The following is a 25049-nucleotide window of genomic DNA, read 5'->3' as shown; positions in this document are numbered from 1 at the left end:
ATTTAGTGAGGAGAGACGTCAGTCGTCGGAAAAACGACACGGGCACCGCTATTGGTAGAGCCTGGAAAAGGTACAGGAGGCGGGGCAGGACGTTCATTTTGAAGATAGCGCAGCGGCCAAACCATGAGAAGGTACCCTTGTGCCATCTAGTCAGGTCCTTTTCCACCGTCTGGAGCATGGGTGGGAAATTTAACTTATACAGGTCGGGTACGGAGGGCGTAAGCTGAACCCCCAAGTACTTTAGGGAGATACGGGACCAACGGAAGGGGAAGGATGCCTCAAGGGAAGAGGCCACCGCCATCGGGAGGGAGACATTTAGTGCCTCTGATTTCTGCAAATTGATCTTGTAATTAGAAAGAGAATGGTAGCTGGAGAGTTCCTTCAGGAGATTGGGGAGGGAGATAGAAGGCTGGGTAAGAAAGAAGAGGAGATCGTCCGCGTACGCTGCAACTCTGTGTTCCACCGGCCCCACCCGTACCCCCGCAATGTCCGGATTACGTCTCACATGTCTAAGGAAGGGTTCCAGGGTCAGGATGAAGATAAGGGGGGAGAGGGGGCAGCCCTGCCGTGTTCCATTTGAGATGGGGAAGGAGTCAGAGAGAAGGCCGTTGACCGATACCTGAGCCGAGGGGTGGGAGTATAGAGAGCCAATCCACTCCAGCATGTGAGGGCCAAGCCCGATGTGTCTGAGTGTGGCAAAGAGGAAGGGCCAGCTTACACGGTCAAAGGCCTTCTCCGCGTCCGTTGATAGGAGCATGGCAGGGAGGCCGGAGGAACGGGCCTTATGAATAATGTTTATTGCTCTAGTGGTATTGTCGCGGGCCTCCCGCATGGGCATAAACCCCACCTGATCGGGATGTATGATGCTTTGCAGCAAGGGCGTGAGCCTAGCTGCCAGAATTTTCGAGAAGAATTTGAGGTCCAGGTTTAGAAGGGAGATAGGACGATAATTCTGACAGTGGGAAGGATCTTTGCCCTCCTTGGGAATGACAGAAATGTGAGCGCGGAGGGTATCCAAGGGGAGGGGGGAGCCGGTGGACACAGAGTTGAAGGCCGAGAGGAAGTGGTCCCTTAGAAGGGGTCCAAAGGTTTTGTAATACGGCAATGTAAGCCCGTCTGGGCCCGGGGCTTTTCCTGTGGGAGATGTCTTAAGTGCCCAATCCCATTCCTCGGCCGTGATGGGTGACTCTAAAGCTGCCGCATCCTCCCCAGACAACGCCGGGAGGCCGGAGTCTGCTAGATAAGAGAGTATAGGCAAGTGGGGGGGTGGGGATGCCGAGGTGGTCGAGGTCGGAGAAATGCCGTAGAGAGATACATAGTAGTCCCGGAAAGAATCAGCTATTTGGGAGGAAAGGGTCTGCTTGGAGCCCGAAGGGGTGGAAATGTGGGAGATGAAAGAACGCGCTCTCTGTTGACGTAGGGCCCGAGCTAGGGTCTTGCCCGGCTTATTGCCGAACTCAAAGTAATGGCGGCGGCATCGTGCTAAGGAGGCCTTGGCATTGGCAAAAGTGAGGTCTCGTAACTTCCCGCGCAAGGCCGCTAGCTCTGCCCCCGTGGAAAGCGCGAGAGACCGCTTGTGCTGTTTATCAAGGTCCGCAATCCGTGAAATCAGGGACCTGATGTGTGCCGCTCTTTCCTTCTTCATGCGAGATGCTAATTTAATAAGAGTGCCTCTAATATAGCACTTATGAGCTTCCCACACGACTAACGGGGGCGAGTCGGGTGATGTGTTGGAAGTAAAGTAGGTGGACAGGTCTGCCCGGACTTCAGCCAGGACCCCTTCGTCCCGTAATAGAGTGTCATTAAGGCGCCAGCGCCAAGACCGCGGCTGGGAGGGGGAGAAAGCCAAGGACAGGGAGATCACTGCGTGATCTGAAAAGGTGATGGGGTCTATGGAAGCCGCAGCTACCCGGTCTAGATGGGCGTGAGAGACGAACGTGTAGTCAATGCGAGAGTATGTGTTATGGGGATGTGAGAAGAAGGTATAGTCTTTGTCCCGGGGATGCAGAATCCGCCAGGCATCCATTAGCTGATGGGAATGAAGGAGCTGTTTTGCCCGTCGCAGAGAGGAGAAGGAGAGAGAAGAGTGGCCAGAGGAAGAGTCAAGAAGAGGATCGAGAGCCATGTTGAGGTCACCTCCGAAGACAGTCATGCCCTCCACGAATTCCTCCACCTCCGAGAGGCACCGTTCCAGGAAAGCCACCTGACCCGCATTGGGAAGGTAGGCTGTGCCAAAGGTGCACAAGACACCCGCCATTTTACCCTTAACAAAAAGGAACCGTCCCTCAGTGTCCGACCTCTGATCTATAAATTCCCAGGGGGCCGAACGCGCGACCAAGATCGATACCCCCTTCGTTTTAGAGTCTGGGGAGCAACTGTGGTAAACCTCCGGGAAATGGTGGTCTGTTAATCTCTGTACTTGATCCTTATGGAAGTGGGTCTCCTGAATGAGTACCACTGAGGCCCGTTTTGCCCATAGAAGGCGCAGTAGGGAGGAGCGTTTCTCAGGGATATTCAAGCCCTGTGCATTGATCGATAGACAGAGCACGGCTGACATGACTCAGTGAGAAGCAAACCTAGGTTAGTAGGGTGGGGGAGCACGGGTAAGGGGAGGAGGAGAAATGAAGAAAGAAGAGAGAAAGAGAGAAAAAAGAAAAAAGAAAAAAAAAAAAAAAAGGGGGGGGGGGCAAAAACCCGGGGAAGCGGAGGGGAAAAGAGGGAGAGAAGGGGAAGGCACAAAAAACCTTCCAAGCACTAGGGAGGTCGGGGCCTCAAAGACCACCGCCCAAGGACCTGTGCGAGGGGTTGCAGGGGAACGCGGAAGAGCGAGCCGGAAGACCCAGTCCGGGCCTAAGACCAGAAAATGAGTAGAGAGGGGATTGAAGCATAGGTGTAGAAGCCCAGGGTGAGGAAGGGTTAATGAGAACTAGAATGAGAGTTAGACATCCATTCAACCTGCCATGGGGCAGCGTGTGGTCCCTGCTAACCACAAGACCCCGCACCAGGTGATGCCGATGAGGAGAGAAAAACGGAACGATTAGAAGGCAGAAGGTAAGGGAGCGTAAGTAGAGGAACAAACAAACATACAGACAGGGACCCAGATAACTGAGCCAGAAAAGGAGCAAGCGAGGCATAACAAATAACATATGTCATAGCACCCAACAAAATCCAACACATTTTGACACGGTGTAGTATAAGGACCCCAGGTCACCGGGTCGACCACTCGAGAGATTATGGTAGAGGGGGGGGGGCAGAGGAGGGGAGGAGCGGGAAGGGAACAGGGGGAGTGGAGGGGGCAGGGGGAGGGGAAGGGTTAGGACGGGTGGGGGGGTTTAGGAAAGAAAGGACTCTAAGGGGCGGAAGGGTTTACGGGGAGGGAAGGGAAAGGAGAGGTCCGGGAGAGGGACATTGGGAGGGATCTGACAGTAGAGGAGCCGCGACGTCCAGCCCCTCACATCGCGGAAGTCCTTGTGCCAATTGTCCATGACCGCTACTCAGGAGCCTCCAAAGGGGGGGGGGGGGAGGTTCGGGTTGGGGGGAGGATAGAGGTCCGGGGGACAGGTCCGAGAGAGGGGGGGAGATCGGGATAAGGTGAGGTAAGATGCAGGTGAGGATAATCCAAGAAGAAAAACATGAGCAAGGCATAAACGAAAGTCACATAACATGGCAAACAGAAAACCCCATCATAGTTTTAAAACCGTACAAACATGCCACCCTAACATTTGGGTAACCAGTCAGGTAATTGGGATGGGGGAACCGAAGGGAAAAAGGGGGGGGGGTAGGAGAAGAGGGGAAGGGGGGCAGGTGTAGGGGGCGGGAGAGGAAGGGGGGGACTCGGAACCAGGAATGGAGGGGGGAGGGGAGGTGTAGGAGAGGGAGAGGGAGGGGGAGGGGAAGTATCCAGGTGATGGTGGTGGGGGTGATAGGGATCCGGAGGGGCGACAGGCGACAGACAGAGGTTGAGGGGAGCCCAACAATGGAGTGAAAGCGGCGCCCACCAATGTCCCCTGTGGTGGCCTCTGGTAGGATTGTCCAGGGCTGCATCTCTGTAAGCTCCGGAGGAGCCGGTGAACCGTCCCGAGTGTCATGTGAAGCCGCCTGGGGGCGAGCGGGGGGGCCCCTGGGGGGGGCAAGGGTCCAGAGGGGTAGGGAGAGGGAAGTGGGAAAAGGCACAGGTCAAGGGTGGGGGACATACCCCTCCAGAGACATAGCGTTACGTAGCAGGTACTTCATCTCCATAGGGACCCCCCAGAGCTGAGCGGTCACAGTCAGGCCGGTCGCCATATGGCATTACTGCGCAGGTCATGGCATCAGTGACTTTGCCGTCCCAGTCTGACCAGCGAAGGGAGGGACGGACCCGCGGGAAAGCAAGGAACCATGGAGCAGGTCAGGGGGGGGGGCAGGGAGAGAAAGGGCCCAGCTCAGGGGTGGGGGGTATGTCTCTCCAGGGGCAGCGGTGTAAAGGCAGAACAACACAGGTACCTCCGCCCATCAAGGCCTATGAAGCTGGTCACCAAACGGCCTCAGAGATCCGGTCAGATCAGGGCAGCAATGCCGTTGCCTTCCAAGTCTGCCCAGGGAGTGGTGGTGCGGGATGGGCTGTCGGGCATCACCTGTCGACGTCGGGCCGGCTCTCCTCAGCGGGACTCCGTCTGGCGATGCGGTGGGGAGCGACGGTCTGGGTGGCGTGGAGAGCAGGGGGTACCCCGTCGTGGGGAGCGGGATCTGCGGGGCTCCTGAGGCGGTGAACGGCCACCCGATACCAGGCCGGAAGGCGGAGGTGGCAGCACCGGCTCCGTCCAATCTGGAAGGTTCAGCGAGGAGAGACCCAGTAGCTGCAGCGCCCCCGGTAGGTCTGCTGGCGAGCGGAGGAGATAGGTCGTCCCGGAGTGGCGGATAATCAGGTGGAAGGGGTACCCCCATCTGTAGGAGGCCCCCGATTCCCGAATAACGTCCAGCAGGGGACGCAGCATTCGGCGCATGGCCAGGGTGCGCCTCGACAAGTCAGGGAGAAGTACAATCTCTGCCCCGTCAAAGTCCAACGGTCCCTTCTCCCACGCTCTTTGTAAGATCGCCTCTTTTTGCTGGTAATAATGTACCCGGCAGAGCACATCCCTGGGACGGTTCCGGTCAGGCTGACGTGGGCCCGCTATTCTGTGTGTGCGGTCTAGCTCGATGTGAGTGTCGGTGGGGTCACCCAGGTACCTGTTAAAGATGTATCTGGCTGCACGCGTAAGGCGCTCCGGCCCGATGTCCTCCGGTAGGCCTCGAATCTTGACATTATTGCGGCGACCCCGATTCTCGAGGTCGTCCACGTGGGCGATCAGATCGCGCAGCATCATGTCATGGGTATCTACACGGGGGGGTAGAGTGGAGAGGACCTGATCGGCGGCGTCTTGGCGTACCTCCAGCCCCGAAACCGCTGCAGTGATTGTAGCCATGGAGGATTTCAGATCCGCCATGTCCCCGGCATGCCGCTCCTCCATTCTTGCCAGCTGCGCCGTCAGCTCATCTCTGGTTGGGAGGGCGTGAAGCAGGTTCTTCACCTCGGCGAGGATCGAGGCAGAGGTCAGCTGGGTCTTGGGATCGATCCCCATAGAGGGTGAGGGCGACTGTTCCTCATCTGGAGGTGTCCGCAGGATCCCCGGCACAGACTGGCTCAGGTCGGGAAAGGCCGACGCGGACTTCTGTGTAGCACGCCGTGTAGCTGATGCGGCGGCCATCTTTGCCTGCGGCAGTGAAGACGGGGAGAGCCGCGGGGCACACGGAGTTGTCCGGGTAGATCGCGGTAAGGAGGTCCGTGGGGTGGTCAGAAGGGTAGCTGGAGCCTTCCTACTCCCAGTGGGCATAACTATGTCAGCGTGGTGGAGGATAGAGTCCCCGTTATGGAGCGTGGGGCCCGGAGCTGCAGTCAGACGCGTCCTTACCCGGCCATGCTCAAGCCACGCCCGTTACACAGAGAGATTTATTTGACAGATTTTTTAAGCCAAAGCCAGGAATGGATTTAAAAAGAGCATAGATCCCAGTCTTTCTTTTATGACCTGATCCCTGTTTATAGTCTATTCCTGATTTTGGCTTCAAAGATCTGTCAGATAACTCTCTCTGTGTAAACGCACCATTATAGTGAACAATGCATTAAAGGAACACTAACTCTAGAAATCAATGATACAAGAAAACAGGAGATAAATTTCCCCCTATAGTCAGTAGGATTTTCTGTTTGTTCATGAAAAACCCTGCAGAGAACTAAGGGGTTAACCTCCTAATGATATGACCCATCTTTAAGTGGGGAATGGCTGAGGGGCTGGTACATAGCAAAGGGGTGTGGCCTACTGTAACTGGGGGGAGGCTCCCGCTGCAGCCTTATAACCGGGACTGTAAGGAGGAGGCGACATGGCTGCTCTTCTAGGACACATAGCATTTATTTGCATATTTATCATTATTGTATAAGACAAACTGGGGGAAGCAGAGGGAGCTGACATACATTTCTGTGTGCATTTTCTATTTTTAGTGTCTTTACAGTACAGAATATCTAGTGAAAGGCACTAAAGCAACAAGGGGGCTCATCTTATATTCCATTTTTGTTGCTATTCATACAAACATATTGAGAATCTGCATCACATGACCACCATACATTTTAATGAGGGAATCCATATGGCCCTGTTTTATATGGCATCTGCATAAAAATGGCATACTGCTTAAAGGGCACGCTGCACTGAATGCTGCATCTTGGGCCATGTTTTCTTCCAGCTGTATGGTTTTCAGTGCTTCCAGGGAATAAAAAATGTGTTATATACAATATACAGTACTATGACGCATGTGCACATATGCCCACAATAGTGTATACAGTATTGATCCCTACTGCATACTGTACTGAAAATTAAACTGTATTAAAGCCTTGCTGTGCATGAGGCCTGGGGCTATATTCCCACATGTTAACTGGGTCTTAAAAAAACATTCCAAAAACTCCCTAATGTCCATTAATGATCATTAACAATACAACTAAACTGATGGGATTTTCTTGGGGAATTGTATAGAGCCAAAGCAACAGCTATTGTGGTTGGGTATCACTGAGTCATAGACACTCTGTGCCACCATGTTTCCTGTATTCTTCCTTAGAATCAATTCTTCATCATCATGATTGAAAGCAGAGGCCTAGAGTATAGAGGTATGGGCCCAAAGCTCTATAGTCATTATACTACATATATAAAACATGGATGGATGATGCAGCGTGCACAAGGTCAAAACCTAGGTGGTCTGATGTAGCAGTAAAGGAACACAATCCACTGATGGTCCCCCATAAATACACAGGCTTGACACACTCAATAATTTCTGATACAGATACATTTCATATAACACTATGAGGCTAAAATGTACAATTGAATAATAAGGTTATTAAAGTACAGACTAGGGATGGTCCGAACCCGCCGAGGTTCGGGTTCAGATGAACCCGAACGCTCGGCATCGGATTCCCGCTGTCTGCCCGCTCCGTGCAGTGGGCGGATACAACGGGAGGACCGCCTGGAAAAATGGGATACAGCCTATGGCTATGGCGGTCCTCCCGCTAGATCCGCCGCTGCACGGAGCGGGCAGACAGCAGGAATCATTACCGAGGGTTCGGGTTCGTAAGAACCCGAACCGAACTCGGTTCGGACCATCCCTAGTACAGGCGTTTTTCAAAGCTTTTTTTTTCAAGCTTCCATTGATTTTAATGAGAGCTGCAAAGGGGGATCCACAATGTCATATTTTTTTATTTTCATTCTGTTTAGAGCATGCCCTATTGCTTTTTGGTCCATTTTAAGGCTATGTTCCCACACAGTATTTTTGCTCAGTATTTTGCAACCAAAACTAGGAGTGGATTGAAAACAAAGGAAGGCTATGGTCATACATTGTTGAAATTGAGTGGATGGCTGTCATTTAATGGTAAATAACGGCCATTATTTGCCATTAAATGGCGGCTATCCGATCAATTTCAACAGTGTGTGAACATAGCCTCTGTGTTTTCAATCCACTCCTGGTTTTGGTTGCAAAATACTGAGCAAAATACTGTGTGTAAACATAGCCTAAAGCTTGTTTGGGGCATTTTCTACCCGCAGACTCCTGCTCTGATGGCCAGGATTGAAGAAACTTCTGATCCCAGATGTTTTACAGCAATTGCCAAGAGTGACTGCAACCTTCAAATGAATCAGGTTTTCAGGTGACCTAATCCGGGACGGGGAGACCCCTGTGTTATCAGCCCTGGAGACCTAGAATGGACCCAGAACTGTCCGCCATACACAGCAGATATGTGTCGGTCAAACCTGCCAATTTTGGCTGGATTGGTTGACATTCTGACTCTTCATGATAGATGTTAGGGAAGAGAAGGACCATCCATGTTTTATTTCCACTACCTAATTCATAAGCCCCAATTTATAAGCCATAAGTGACATAAGCCACCGCCGGAAGTGTAAGACAGATTTCCTCCCCTTCGCACACTCAGCAAAGCTTAGCACGTAGGTATATAGAGGGGTCTGGAGAAACTAGCTGTTGTCAGAACAGTACTGCCAGATTAAGTGTTGCCATGTACACAACCATAGTAATCCCTTAACAGAATAAAAAATATAAAAAAGGAAATCTCAGAGCTGCAGACGTAAGCAGAAAGCTGATAGGGACCTAAAAGTTATAAAAGCATGTTTTTTTCCTAAGCTCAAGAGTCACAAAGGCCGAGCTGAGCTGCAGCATGCATGCTTCCTTCCTTCCCCACCTCTCTCTGTCTTGCATTTTAAATCCCTATCAGCTACCTGCTCATGCCTGCAGTTCTGAGCATATACAGCCAACACAAAATAGTATTTTGTACTGTAAAAGAAGACAACTTTACTCACTAGTATACCAAACCAGCTCAAACAGGACTGGTCACTACAGGGTTAAAATTCTAATTTACACTTTACCAAGGGAAATTGCTATGTGATGCATACTGAAGATACAAGTGAGATGCTTAGTCCTGATATATGTTCGATCTATAATCCTTTAGTTAGTGAAAATGATGTCACCCTAAGTGGAAAGTGGTGTATGTGGTGACAGCTAGAAAAGAATTCAGGCGTAAGGTCAGAGTTCATTCTGACTGAAATGCATAAGGCAGAGGTAAAAGGACCAAGGGATGACATATATCCTTACAATAGTACACACATGGCGTATTATGTATTCATCACAACTGTGACACCTACAGACATGGTGGCAGTATGACTATTCTGATCGCACACATATATGAGTCTCCTAGCTAATAAACATGGCAAAAAGCTTCAAAAATTAAAATATGCAAGTCCACCCTAATAAAGGTGAATACATAGAGAGCTATCCTCTGATACACACAAGAGCCATAAAATATAAAGTTGCCCTAATAATGAAGGCTCATGGGGCACACCTGTGACCTCTGGATGAAAGGTTAGGACCTGGTGCTCGATCAGCTCCCCCATGAGACTGACCCTATTAAAAGGGAGGATCCATAACACATCTGTCACTTATTGACCTAAAAGACGCGTCAGCTTCTATAACATCAGCCACCAAAGAAGAACTAAGCACAAAATCAAAGAAAACCTATAATTAATCCCAGCCAGATATAGCAGAATAATGCATACACCAGCCATTCACACCACGGGGGCCAAGGGACCATTCACATCTTACTTACACACCACTCTTCCCTCTGGCTGGATATGCTACGTTTCCCCAAGGTTTCTCAGTCTAAAGCAATCGAGAGTGAAACACAACAGAAATTACAGAATAATTTTCAGAAAGAAAAATATGCTGTGTGAACATAGCAGACAAAAAGAGAAAGGAGCTGCTGCACCTCACATCTATGGCTGACACTAACTCAAGGATGTTGGTATATAATTTGCTCAAACCATATTGTCTCATGTACCACGTGCAGGTCCCCTGGTTCACATGAATCCCTACTAGAGATGAGCAAACCTGGAGCATGCTCGAGTCCATCCAAACCCGATCGCTCTGCATTTGATTAGCGGTGGCTGCTGAAGTTAGATAAAGCCCTAAGGCTATGTGGAAAACATGGATATAGTCATTGGCTGTTTCCATGTTTTCCAGACAACCTTAGAGCTTTATCCAACTTCAGCAGCCACCGCTAATCAAATACCGAACGTTCGGGTTCGGATTGACTCATCCACACTCCACACTGTGTCGGTGGTCAGCGACCGCAAGCAGGCTAGGGAGGCCATTAAATGGCCCTGCAACCCCAATATCACAGAACCAAACCACAAAGGCCCCCCCCCCCCCCAAACCCAGCAGGCGCTGCCGGCGGAGACAGCGGCCACCAAGCAACATAAGTGTGAACCATAGTCTTACTAGATGGCAACCTACTGGTGGGAAATTTCTAGAAGCCCCCCTCCAATCTTCTCTTCCTTTTGTTCTTTCCCCTATTCCCCTGCCTTCTTATCTATTCCCATCTTTTTATAGGATTGTAGCTTTTCTACACTCTCTGAAGGCAAACCAGGCCCACACAGGGAAGATGGGACAGGCCATTGGCTTGCCTTTTCCTGAAAGACAGCTACTCAAAAAGTGCATACATGTGTTATCTCGATCAGCACAACTGATGATACTACATGTCTTCCTATGTACTATCATTGTCTTTTTCACCTCTGATATTAATCCTTCTCTGTTTGTTCTTTGACTTTTTTATTCTTCATTTTGTATTTTTGAATTATTTACTTTTCTTGGCAGTCTTAGGCACTACTGATCAACTTGGCACCCCCTTTGTACCACATGTTCATTGGCAAATATTATCATGCTATATCATTATATATTTGATACACGTGGCTTATAAAAATGGCTTATGCCAATATGGCAGATACTGAAACATATAACATGGTTCATGGCCAAAATCATACTTACAGTAGGCCACAAAGTGTGATGTTAGTGCAGGACCATGACTTTGAGTTCTATGCAGGAACAGTATATGATCATAAAATGAGCTGAATACAGTGAATTACGTTGGTCCATTTAACTTAAAGGGGTATTGTGGGGACCAATTTTTTTTATATAAATGTGCTCAAACAGGTGCTGAGAATTAAAACAGCCTATACTCCCCTTCCTTGCTCCCCTGCTGCCACCATTCTCACTGCCTCCCTCTGCATAACACTTCCAGGGCTGGCATAAGCACAAGGAATTACCTGCTCTGCCAGATCAGTGGGCACACTGGCTTGGCACACAATTCCTGAAGCCACCCCCAACCTAGGAAGCGCTGTGCAGTATGACCGTGGCTCCATGATAGTGTTGATGGGGGGGGGGGCATACAAGTTTAGCCTTATTTCCTTATTATCGCCTGCCTGGGTACAATTATATTAAAAATTACTCTGCAGAATGCCTATTTAATGTACCTGCCAGGGATAGACCACAGAATGTGCCGACATACCCTTTTGAGTTGCCAATGTAACCTATGTAGGGGTCCACAACTGTACAACTTTTATATCAACCCAAAAGATGCTGCAATTGTTTCAAAGGAAGGCAGTATACAAAACCATCCCAAATCTTTCTCTAAGAACTCATATCAATGGTACAAAGGCACAAGAACATAAAAGCACCAACACATGCTCTAAAACTGTAAAATGCCAGCTAAAAAATAGCAGTGTGAGAACAGAAATTAATTCCCATTCACTAAACAGACCTAAAAGGATTCCTAGTACAGAGGAGAACTGTGTCCATGGAAATTGGGTAAGTAAATTAAATTTAGCCTGAATGTGGTAGGAATTAATAGGTTCACGTACAATTAATCAAATCACCTCCCCTTGGCATCAGGGCCTTACCGTGGCATTAGGCAGGGCAGGATTTAAGGATATGGCCAATTAGGCACAGATGAGAGAGCTGTAAAGAAGATGGGCCCATCTGTGCTACGGCCAGGCCATCAATTACAACCTGGCACATCCAGCGGCGCATAGTTGCCCATAAAGTTGACATGTCTATTGCACACTGTGCAGTGCCATCATTAGAAGTGGTAGCACTATGCTAATGGTTAGGGCTTGGTGTGTCTGATACATGGCAGCCACCTGGGTGCACTGGATTGTGACTCTTCTGTGGTCCAATACTGTTCCATACAGCTCCATAGAAGTCAATGGGAATATAAAATAGTTCAACCAAGTTTAAAAGGTATGTTCATACATGGTGAATAGGAAAAATCTGCAACAAATCCACAACATGTGAACATACCCTTACAGTGACGTCACATGAAAAAATGGGGGAACACAATTTATTAAAATTAAGTATGGCATATGTAGGTCATAGCAAGGAAAATCAAAGCATCTCTCTGGTTAGATTACATATATTGCCATACTTCCAACTCAACACAAGCATGACTGAAACCAATAGGCACAGTTCAGACTTTATATATCAAGTAGCCCAAAACCTGCATTAATCCCAGTGATTATGGTTGCATTTCTTGTTAAAGTGACGCTGTCGCAATTTCCTGGCCACATCCCCTGCCAAAATGTGCTACTGATGGCGTCAAACAGGGCGGTTTAGTCACCACGGCAACTGTATGACGCCAGAAGGTGCTCCGGAACCGGAGCAAACAGATGTCAATTTTATAAAGATATGATGCCGCATATTAGTAGCCATCAATAATCAATATTGGCCGGAGCTATCATATAACATATAAAGATGGTGGACAGTGTGAGGGGACGAGGTATGATACCAGGTCTCTTAAATATGATGGATGTTACAGCTTTTCTCATGGAGGATAGAGACACATGATTCCAGATAAATCACATTACAGGATATGGCAGCGATGTGACATGTTCCTCACCATTTCACCAGCTTGCCTCCCATGGTTCGGATTCAAGCCTTTGGCATCACAAACTCTAGTGCCAGCCCCGCGTAGTCTATTAGCCCCGTCCTCTCCAGATGCTGTTGTTGTGCTACCTGTTTACCGAGCCCGGCGGCAATGCTGCGATTCCTCCATGGTCTGTAGTTTGGCACTCCTCAGCAACAGGACGTACGTATCACATGGATCCATCCAACATGCCAGCCTCCTGTGTATGCACATCAGACCTTCCAGGGCGGTTTGCATGGTAAGACCCTAGCTCCATTGCACACTGCATTTTCCCATCACCCTCCAGCTTGTTTTGCTTCCTCTGGGTAGCATTCTAGGTGCAGGCAGATACTGTCTCCATTCCAGCCATGTAACACATCAGCAGCATCGCCTCAGCAGAGCCATTACAATGCAGCCTTCCCAGCGCTCATCCCCTTTCCAGGCTTCTCCTGCTTATTTTCTGAGCCGTCTGCCTTCCTCATTCTGTCACCCTGAGCCTTGCAGAATATTCTTCCCACCCAGCATCACGAGAAGAAGATGAATACAGGCTTAGCATGAGGGGGGAGGGAGGTCCTCATTATCCAATAGGCAAAGGCGAGGTCCTGGTACCCTGGGAATAAGTGTGATTTTTTTTTTCTTTTTTGGCATTTCTTATCTGAATTATTTATAAACACAGCACCTCAGGATGGAACAATGCTAATGTAACAAATGACCATGTTTACTCCGGGCGTACAAGTATAAAGTGTCTGGCTGAATTAGTCAATAAATACATAAATACACACTAAATACCAGAATCTAAAGTTGTTATATGATGGATAGATATAAATTCCTTTAATCCACTATTAGTGATTGGCGGATTATTAGAGGTTTGTAGAAAAGTGTATATATATATATATATATATATATATATATATATATATATATATATATCCTATCTTGTAACTTGTAATCTTGGAGAAAGGGGCTCAGTTATTACATGTCATATTATAAGAGTGTATAATTTTTCTAAGTATTAAAGAATTGATATACACATGCACCTAAATAATACTAAACAGTATAGTAATATAACAGGGATATTGCATTGGTTACGGAATGTCAATTATGTCAAGCACACCAACATGCATGGGTATCAGTAGGTTAGGGTGGCATTGTTATCAGTGGCTTAGGATGGCATGGCTATCAGTAGGTTAGGATAGCATGGTTATCAGTAGGTTAGGATAGCATGGTTATCAGTAGGTTAGGATAGCATGGTTATCAGTAGGTTAGGATAGCATGGTTATCAGTAGGTTAGGATAGCATGGTTATCAGTAGGTTAGGATAGCATGGTTATCAGTAGGTTAGGATGGCATGGTTATCAGTTGGTTAGGGTGGCATGGCTATCAATAGGTTAGGATGGCATGGCTATCAGTAGGTTAGGGTGGCATGGTTATCAGTAGGTTAGGGTGGCATGGCTATCAGTAGGTTAGGGTGGGATGGTTAACAGTAGGTTAGGGTGGCATGGTTATCAGTAGGTTAGGATGGCATCATTATTAGTGGGTTAGAATGGCATGGTTATCAGTAGGTTGGGGTGGCATGGTTATCAGTTGGTTAAGATGGCATCATTATTAGTGGGTTAGAACGGCATGGTTATCAGTTGGTTAAGATGGCATCATTATTAGTGGGTTAGAACTGCATGGTTATCAGTTGGTTGGGATGGCATGGGTATTCCTAGGTCAGGGTGGCATAGTTATCAGTAGGTTAGGATGGCATGGTTATCAGTTGGTTAGGGTGGCATGGTTATCAGTAGGTTAGAATGGCATGTTATCAGTAGGTTGCGGTGGCATGGTTTTCAGTTGGTTAGAATGGCATCATTATCAGTGGGTTGGCTATCAATAGGTTAGGATGGCATGGTTACCAGCTGGTTGGGATGGCATGGATATCCATAGGTCAAGGTGGCATAATTAGCAGTAGGTTAGGGTGGCATGGCTATCAGTAGGTTAGGGTGGCATGGTTATCAGTAGGGTAGGATGACGTTATCAGTAGGTTAGCATGGCATGATTATCAGTAAGTTAGGATGACGTTCCCAGTAAGTAAGATTGGCATGATTATCAGTAGGTTAGGATGACGTTATAAGTAGGTTTGGATGACGTTGTTATCAGTTGGTTGGGGTGGCATGGTTATCAGTAGGTAAGGGTGGCATGGTTATTAGTAGGTTAGGGTGGCATGATTATCAGTAGGTTAGAATGGCATGGTTATCATTAGGTTAGGGTGGCATGGCTATTAGTAGGTAAGCAAGGCATCATTAAGTACCACATAAATGACAAATCAGGTTTGAAAAATCATCTCCATATGAAACCTTTTCAGCCGCTCCATACCTGCTGCACATGAGGCTGATGCCCATCACAAGAGCTGCCTGTATAGCAAGGTATGGAGCAGTCTGCATGCCTGTATAGCAAGGTATGGAGCAGTCTGCATGCCTGTATAGCAAGGTATGGAGCAGTCTGCATGCCTGTATAGCAAGGTATGGAGCAGTCTGCATGCCTGTATAGCAAGGTATGGAGCAGTCTGCATGCACTGTCATACAGGTTTTGCTGAATTCCATGAGTACAGATTCTCCCCAGAGGCAATACTACCAGGGGAGAATAAGGTCATACACATAGAGGTTGCTGGAATATACCAGCATCTACAGAGGGTTATATTTACTGTACTGTAATCTGTAGACTCTTTTACCAGTGCAAATCTGCTGGTTATATCTGCACTGAATCCCTGATGTGTGAATGTGGCTGTAATATGCCGCATAACGCTCTGGATCCAACATACATTAATGTTGTTACATTTAGTGTTTAATAATTGTTACAAATGTTCCTAAAAATCACAACAGCAAAAAGCAGATGAACAAGTCTATACAACCATATATAATGTGATACAAATACAGCCGGGGTTACCAGTATGTGAATGAGGATTACAGAATGAGACGATTCATTGACTTATATTAGAGAATGTTGCAGGTGTGCTCTGTGACCCGTGCAGAGGTCTGTGTGTAGGGAAGGGGAAAGGTGAGCTGTGACCATTACTCACTGTCTATGATTTGATCCTGTTTAATCTGTATATAGGTAATATATAGGTTTTATTGTAATCCAGCCTGTGATAATAATGATGAGACTGCAAAGAAGTGGTCTTTACAGAACAATGGCAGCTTATTGTTACATATAGTGGCCAGTGTAAATATAAAGTCACATGAAAAATCAATAAAAAGATATAAAATGTTCAATGTAAAAATAATATGCACTTTTCTCACTATATATTTCCTTTAAATGCAAAGTGCAAATCTTCAAATTACACTTGAGTTCAATGATTTTTCAGTGATCAACAAATATCCTCCCAATATGAGGAAGAACAAAGCAGCAATCGTTACATTTCCCTACAGCTCCTCCACAGGGGAGAGGAGGCATTACACAGTCAGTCTGTGTAATGTATACATGTACCAGGCCCCTTGTATGCACCTTCTAGCCACTCTCTCTGCTGACCAACAGTAAGCACAAACCCTTTTAAAGATAATCCTGGCAGTTTGAGCCCATACAGTTAGTGCTGTGGCCTATGTATGTATTATTTCTGCAGATATCTACATGGAGTGCAGTCAGGTCTGAACCGCAGGACGGGCTCACTCCAGGGAGTTAGTGAACCAGCGTGGTGTGTCTAATCCATAATCTGTTCTATGGGTGACGTTATATTTGTGTAGCCTTATGATATGTCCAATCTGATTAATTGGAAGCAGTCAGCCTGACAGACACCAATTAAATCCTAATTAAATAGGAAAAGCGATCCCCGGCCATAATTAAGATAATTATCAGTTTCGGGCGGCTCGGTAGACAAAGTACAGTCCTTCGAGGGATCTCATCACTCTGTGCCCTGGCACATATTTAATCATAGCACATTAGAAGAGTCTGCAACTGTTCAGACTGAAGACCCTCATGTATGGGTAGTTGTAGGAGGTATAACTAAGGCCATAAAATACAGTCCACATAGTGCTCAGGGAATATGTCGGCATACTGCCCCCATCGTAAATACCGCAGCGAACCCTGTGCCGTGTTTATTTATCTCAATGGATGAACTTAATCTTCTAGGGACTACGTTAGGTCCATATCCAAGCGTATACAGAAAGCCTCACTTCTAAGCCCCCCAATAGTCACTAGCTGACTACTTCCAGGAGATATGTGATGGGGGTGTAGACTGCATACACAACCTCTAATGCTGGTCAGAGATTCAAAGGTATGAAAGCAAACATATAAGGTCTGACTGTTAAAGAATTTTTATATAAAATTGATTTTAATAATGATTATTCATTGTAAAATGATAGAAATAGATGCAATTCTAATATCATCTGTGTTCCCTCTCTGCCGTTAAGAGCTATTATAACAAAGGAATATCACATCCTACATGATTTGAAATCAATGCGGTGGGAAAATCTACTAAATCCACAAAACCGGTGGACGCTGGATTCTTGGCTCCTATCCGTCAGACAACCTTTGTCACCGTGCCATGTCTGTGTATGATCTCTAGATCTCTGTGTGTGGGCGTCTGGCATAAGAACACAGGTGGGAAGAAGACTGGCACAAAGTGCTGCTTATACGTGCCACAAGGAATGCAGGGGTCTCTCAGTATGGGATGTAGGAGATGGGGGGAGGTAATCTATCCCTCACCAACAGATTCGAGCTTCAGCTATGTAGTAAGCTAAAAGCAAGACTGGCACAAAGTAATAGGAACTAATGGAAAGAGTTTAGAAAACTTGGAATACCGGTTTGCCGTACAATCCTTATACAATCCTATAGCAGAATATTCGTTAAGCTATGGCGATATTATTATCTAACATAAAACCCCCGCTCTGTTTCAACTTATAGGCTATGTTCACACTACGTATGAGACCGGTCACGGAACGGCCGGTCTCTGGCCGGATCATCTCGGCCGGTACTTAAGTACCGGCCGGGTGATCTTTCCGGCCGCGGAGCTCTGATGCGAGCGCATCAGCGTGCGCCCGCATCAGAGCTTCCCATAGCCCACAGTGAAGCGAGCAGCTGGAGCCGCTCGCTTCACTGTGTGAACTGACAGGTCTTTCTGCGGCCGGAATTCACTGAATTCCGGCCGCAGAAAATTGACCTGTCAGTTTTTTCCGGCGCCGCACAGATCCCAGCCGGAGCGTGTGCAATGTGTGTACGCTCCGGCCGGGATCCCATTGCACATAAGGCATGTTCAACTCCGCAAAACTACGGCAGTAGTTCTGCGGCGAGAACTACGACCGTAGTTTTACGTAGTGTGAACATAGCCTAAGAGCGTAAATAGGAAACTGGCATCTTACCTAGAGGACTCTGATGGAGAGCGACTACCTTGGTGACCCTCGTATTGCTCCACCATTGCCCGCACGCTCCAGTATGGGTTTCCAATCTCTTCGTCCACACTGCTGTTCCTGAAGATATTGAATACATTGTTAGTAACAAATATCCTGGGATTTAATTCCTCTGATAATGTGTGTCCATTAGATAACATTTTATAACATCAATCAGCAATACATCTAGAAGAGAATAGCTGTGTAAACCCAAAACCTGATATTGTAGTGTATGGCTGCAGACTGTGCTCTGTACACTGTGTGCATGAGGTCTTACACGAGGAGAGGGATCATCCTTGAAGTAAGCCGCTGTTACACGTGTTGGCAGCGAGCGGGTGAGTACAGGGGGGCTGGAGGGAGCTGCGCGGGTGATCACAGAATATAGCCGATAATCGTTCCGTGTAATAGGACCTGTAGGCTATGTTATGTGAACACATTTAATGTAAGCGCTGGGAAAGCTCACTGTCTATAGGACAAAGATAACCCTAGCCTCTGTCCACCTGTCATGATGGTATTCACCAGCATGTCTCTGTATGGTTTAAAGGGATTATCCAGCGCTACAAAAAACATGGCCGCTTTCTTCCAGAGACAGCACAGCTCTTGTCTCCAGTTTGGATGCAGGTTTTGCAACTCAGTTCCATTGAAGTGAATGGAGCTTAATTGCAAACCACACCTGAACTGGAGACAAGAGTGGAGCTATCTCTGGAAGAATGCGGCTATGTTTTTGTAGTGCTATATAACCCCTTTACAGTGGCATAAATTGAAGATATACAGTGGGGGAATACTCTGACACAGAGCTGAAATGTGATGTAAACAGAACCTAAGACCTATGTCAGTCATACAGGTGTCAATATACCCCAACCCAACCAAAAGGGTGAAAACATCATCAGGTTGGGTTGCAGTTGCAACAGCAAAGCAACCCAATGCATTCACTTAGCAATAAATCTAGTAATAGGCTATATTCACACAACGTATCTTTTCGTAAAATCATGGCCGTTGTTTATTCCGAAAATATATGTTACCTCCCAGTCTATGGGATCTCGGCCGGAGCGTATACACGTGGTATACGCTCCAGCTGGCATCCCTAGCGGCGTCGCAAACAAAAGACATGTGAGTTTTCTGCAGCCGCTATTCATTGAATAGCGGCCATAGAAAACCGTGACAGTGCACACTATGAAGCCAGCAGCCGGAGCCGAGCCATAGTGTGCAGTGAAGAGTTCTGATGCTGGCGCACACGGATGTGCCCGCGTCAGAACCCTGTGGCCGAAAAGATCATCCAGCCGGTACTGCAATATGTTATGTCCGTGCACTCCGTCTATGTTGGTGCAGGTTGATCAAGAAAAGTCAATGTTTGTATAACAACCGCACTCGACTCTCGGGCCAGTATTTATAATGCCATCTTTTTATCTTTATAATTCATATAATATCTTCAAGAAAGGATTCTCATCACACATAAATTAGTACACCCAATCGGGACGTTTCGGTCATAAGACCTTTGTCAACCAGGTATACTACATATGGTATGAAAGATAGGAGGTGTGTCCAAAAGAACAGGATGCCTCAACCATGTTGTGAGTAGATGTGGATGGCGGCCGGAGCCAGCCGGTACTGCAGTCACGGAGCGGCCAGTCTCTTACACAGTGTGCACATAATCTGAATTGATGAATAGATTCATGAAGTCTGCAGATTTTCATATACTCTTTTAACCTTATGACTGTGGCTGGAGGTTGTCCAGGTATGCTGGGAGTTGTAGTTTTGCAGCACCTAGAGAACACTTCAGACTTTACATGTAAACAAAAGTGTTTCTAAACTGCATGTCTTTCTATATTAGTATAGCTGCTTCCCGCCTTTCTGCCCAACCACAAGGGCTGCCATCTAAGCCTGCATATAAGGAGGCGTGAAGAGAGATATCGTCTATGGCTACAATCAGTTAGGCTCCCTTCACACCATGTTTTTGGTGTCTGTTTGCCATATGCATCAGGGAATCTCCTTTATAAACTGCAAACATTCAACAGAGGCCATAAAAGTGTCATTGTGTCCTCCATCTGGGTGGTTTCTTACAGGGTTACTGTTGTTCTACACATAGCCACATCTAATATCCATTGGAGAGTCCCCTGAGTACTACTACCAGACACAAGAACATGGCGAAAAAAAAAGCCTTGTTCTCCCTGTGTGAGGGATGAGATAACCAAACAGTTCTCGATATCTTTAAAGATACCTAAAAATGGTTGTAGCTTTTATTCTCAGCCATCACATCAAACACTGAAGCCCACAGAATCCTACAGTATAACCGATCATTGATCTATAAAAACAGGAGAACCTGTGGAGTGGAGATAATCCTATCCTCCTTATCAGCCTTCCAAAAGCACCAAACCCAATCTAGAGATTTCCCTTTAAACCCATTGCCTTGTTCTCAGCTTTTATAGCCATCATGCTTGGCTTCAGTCATTACAGTTGTGATTTATCCACAGCAGCAATAACCCACACTGGAATAAACATAAATAGACAGTAAACCCGCCGCCTCGCAGTAATAATGCCTCATATTTCTCAGCTGCTTAGCATCTCATAAAGAACAGTGTCATTGCAGTCAGATAGCAGAGGGGTGATTCATCGGACGGGGATCGGGCCGCCTGTTGCTGTAGGAAACACTGCAGACCACTCCTATCACACCACTCGTGTCAGTGTAATATATAGCACTGATGACAGAGAAGCAGCGAACAACAAGCCAAGGCTGAGATCTGTTCTGTGTCTACTGATCGCTACACCTCCAGTGTCGGTCTTTCATCAATTAAGGCACTGGGTATTGATCAGGACTGAATGCTGACAAGTTAAATGTCAAGAAAGTTGATGAATGAAAAAATAACCGTTATTGTGCACTATTCATTTAGATGGTTTATATAGATGCAGCAGAGCTTAATTTGTCATTGTTAGAGCGGTGGTACAAGAAGAAAACCACAGATAACACAGAATATTGAAATTTGCTACCTTTGTAAAATGGAAATTCACCTGAACCTGGTCTATTATGGATATACCTGGTATAGTATGGATGTTCAAAAAGACTGTACCATGATGGTTCCCATAAACTTGCAAGCTTAGATTCAACAAGGTTTGTATAGGGCATTTTTATCAGCTGTGGTAGTAAGATTAGGTGTGCACAACAATCCCAATCACCCATCCAGGAATCACCATGTCACACTGTCTGGTCACGTGGTGACCCACAATTGGCCGCAACCGCAGAGTCGCCAAAAAAACATTCAAGTCATAGCCACTAATGGGTTGCAGCGGAGCGTCTCTTCACTTGAAAGAATACTTGCAAACAGACAGCACAACACAATTGTTCTTGGCTGCATTGCCGTGTAGTCCTAATATTTCTCTGCCACTCGGAACCATATTGGTTGGTTCCCTTTAGGTTTGGCTGTACATTTATGTATTGAGCTTGGTTCTGGTTCTGTATTTATGTATTGAGCTTGGTTCTGGTACTAATAAACTTGCAAAATGTAAAGGATATCACTATTACATATAATAATACTGATTGGGATAACGGTCCAACAGTTCAATTGATTGTGCCTTCTGAAGGCACTGCAAACGAGTGCCGATGTCGCTGATCAACACTCATTTGCTTCTGTAGAAGGACCCATATTGGGCAGTCTAAAAGGACCTTTAGTTTGACAATCAAATTTGTTTAGAGGCTTCTCAACTTTACTGAATGCTAGAATTCCAAACATGCCTGATCTGTCTGCTTTTCTGGAAATTAAGCCCTTTCTGGCAACATCTTGTCCCCTTCTCTCCACTGAAATGAAAATGCACTACCTGGATTTTATGTTTTTCTATTTTTTATTGTCTGAGTCATGTTTTATATAAAGGAATACCCCTAATAAGTGAGCGTGTGTCGCAACCATAAACTATATCATGCAGACATAAAATGAACAGTGAACAGTTCATGTGATCACCTTTACATGTTATACAGTTACCTTTGTCGATAACGGAAAACATCTCGTCCTGAGCGCGACATGTCCTGGCGAACCTCTGCAAGAGCAGCAGCAGCGCCCTGTGCCATTGCTGTGGTGGAGTGAGGTCTGTGGTTGGCAGAATAGGTGTTCTGGCTTTTTCCTTGTGCTCCCAATGCACCATGATTAATGGATCGTCCAGAAACTGGTTTGAAGTGAGCCGCTAGGGTAAGTATTAGTCTCATGATAGACTTCAAATTTCCTTCAACTATATCTGTAGTAACAGAATAAAATAATTAGAGGTTAATATTTTACATAACAATTATACAAAATGTATGCTTAGCACCAAAAAAACACCAAAAATGCAGGTACAGCATTATTTAAAAAAAAAAAAAAAAAAAAAACGAAAACAGCAACAAAAATACTAGAAATACTAGACATTTTTAGATTCAAATTTTTCTATGTTCACATAACATTTTTTCTTTCTTTAATTTTTTTTTTATTTTTTAAAAATAATGTGTCTAAACAACTAAAAATAACTTCTGTTGTTTGCAAAAACTGTCGGCGAATAATTGTCATGATCATTAATTTGACATCCACACAAACTGTGTAGGTTATTTAATACATTAAGTGCATTGGGCGGCCATCATTCCAATGCATTCCATTGACTTAAAGTGACACTGTCACCCCCTATTTGCATTTTGACTGCTCTTCACAGGTGTAAAGGGTAAATGTTACAGCTTTCATTACTTATTTTATATCACACCTCATGGTGCTTGTTCTGGTAAAAAGTAATTTTTATCACCTGTGGATTGGTATATGTGGGCGGGGCCTCGTTGCCTATGTGCCACATTGCTCCGCCCCTATCACCACTTAGCCCCGCCCCCATCCATGATGTCATCACCGCATAGGTCCCTTCCCCTCAGCAGCCATTGAAAGGGCAAGCCTATAGCTCTAGCCCCCCCCCACCCCCCAGATTGTCGTACACCAATGGTTGATGAGGGGATGGGACCTATGCGGCGATGACATCACGGATGGGGGCGGGGCTAAGTGGTGCTAGGGGCGAAGCAATGTGGCACATAGGCCACGAGGCCCCGCCCACATATACCAATCCACAGGTGATAAAAACGATTTTGTACCAGAACAAGCACCATGAGGTGTGATATAAAATAAGTAATGAAAGCTGTAACAGTTACCCTTTACACCTGTGGAGAGCAGTCAAAATGCAAATAGGGGGTGACAGTGTCACTTTAAACTATAATTTGGTAATAACAGATGTTATTTTAAAAAAAGGTGTGAACATAGTCTATGGCTGTATTCATGTTTTCCCAGAATACTTATACTGCATCCAACTTCTTTAGGCCATGTTCACACAATGTATGTTGTGTGTAAATCACAGTTGTTGTTGCAATTTTCAACAACAGCCATGATTTATACACAACATAGGTTGTATTGCAATGAATTGAATCCTGGCCGCAGCATATACATACAGTATACACTCTGGCCGGGATTCCATCCGTCCGCAGGAAAAACTGGCATGTCAATGAATAGCAGCCACAGAGAACCTGTCAGTTCACACAATGGAGCATGCGGCTCTGGTCCTAAGCTCCATTGTGTGCAGCGGGGAATTTGGATGCGAGCGCACACTGATACACCCACATCCGAATTCATTAGTAGTGAAGATCATCCGATCTTCAGTAACACCAAGACACAAAACGGCTGGTGTAATATGCCATGTGAACACGGCCTCAGATTTGAACAAACCTGAGGATGCTTGAAGTTCGCTCATAGCTTGTAAATACATGTCTTTTTTATGATTTCCCCCTGGCTAAACACGTTTAATACTCAGGGTGCCCCTTATTCTGTCACATTTTTATCCATGTGTTATTTCCAGCATATTTAAGTCCTATCAGAAAAACGCTTGATGAAGTGCCATATGCACAGCATTCTAAACAAATGCCAAAAATGCTGTGACCAGATGTGACATAAAAGTTCAGATGAAATACTAAGCGTTCCACAAACAGTTTTTCTGATGCATATTGGGTCTGTGTTTTTCATGCAGCATGCTCTAGGTATGCCATTTATCCCATACAGTTTCCTATAGAACCAGAAAATATGCATGCTATAATGTAATGTATGAAAAAAAAGTAAAAAATAATATTAACACTCACCTTTGGCTGATGTTTGATGCATTCGGATCTTTTTCGATGCCACAAACTGCAAGACCTTATCCACGTTGTCCTTCATTTCTTGTGAGCAGCTCGGATCCCAGTGAATTCCATTGAGTTTCTCACCAGCTGCAGCAGAGGGAAATAAAAGGCATTATATATACCTGAAACGTCTGATCTATCCAATGATGACCCATATACTGGGTGCAAAAATTCTATCATGATCATGCTTCTGGATGTAAATAATTCCCTTCCAAGGTTCTCTGGAGTAATATTTTTACATAAAACTGAGGGTGAAGGTGAAAAGGAAAGAAACCTGTACTCACCTGCAGCTGATCCCATGCCAATGATGCTTTTCCCTGCAGTCAGTTATTACTTCCCTATCCTTCCAAGGAGGAATCACCACTGTGGCTAATAACAATCTGTGCAGATATTTTCAACATTTTAAGAAAAAGAAAACTAAGCAGTGACAGCAGGGAGCAGCACCATCACAATGGGACCAGCTGCAGGTGAGTACAGGTTTCTTTAAATGTAGTTTTAGGTGTAGAAATACCACTCTGACGCGTTATCAATACCAGATACAATTCTCGTATACAAAACCAGGTGCCGAAAGAGAGTTATTAAAGGGAATTTGTCACCAGCCGTAACAGTCTCAAAGCTGTCATTATATATAGCACCTGGTGCACAAATACAACCGGTACCATTGTTTTTGGTATCCATGTACTAGAATCCACAAAAAGCCCTTTATTTCCTCTGTCTGACAGATGAGCCGTAGTCTGGCACGC

At 46.1% G+C, this 25049-nt stretch overlaps 1 protein-coding gene across 3 annotated transcripts in view; it reads right to left on the bottom strand.

The window, feature by feature from the left end:
• The window catches only part of DIXDC1 (DIX domain containing 1), a 108864-nt gene that overhangs the window by 32444 nt on the left and 51371 nt on the right, over positions 1-25049 (bottom strand). For all 3 annotated transcript variants that reach the window (XM_069947318.1, XM_069947316.1, XM_069947319.1), the window contains 3 exons: positions 24268-24393; positions 22121-22370; positions 18123-18230 (listed from right to left, as the gene is read on the bottom strand). In XM_069947318.1, the coding sequence (XP_069803419.1) occupies positions 18123-18230; positions 22121-22370; positions 24268-24393 (484 nt within the window). The remainder of the gene's footprint in view (positions 1-18122; positions 18231-22120; positions 22371-24267; positions 24394-25049) is intronic.

Source organism: Dendropsophus ebraccatus, chromosome 12 (genome assembly GCF_027789765.1).
Source record: "Dendropsophus ebraccatus isolate aDenEbr1 chromosome 12, aDenEbr1.pat, whole genome shotgun sequence".
NCBI classification, from domain to species: Eukaryota; Metazoa; Chordata; class Amphibia; order Anura; family Hylidae; genus Dendropsophus; species Dendropsophus ebraccatus.
This window is presented reverse-complemented; position numbering and strand designations above follow the sequence as displayed.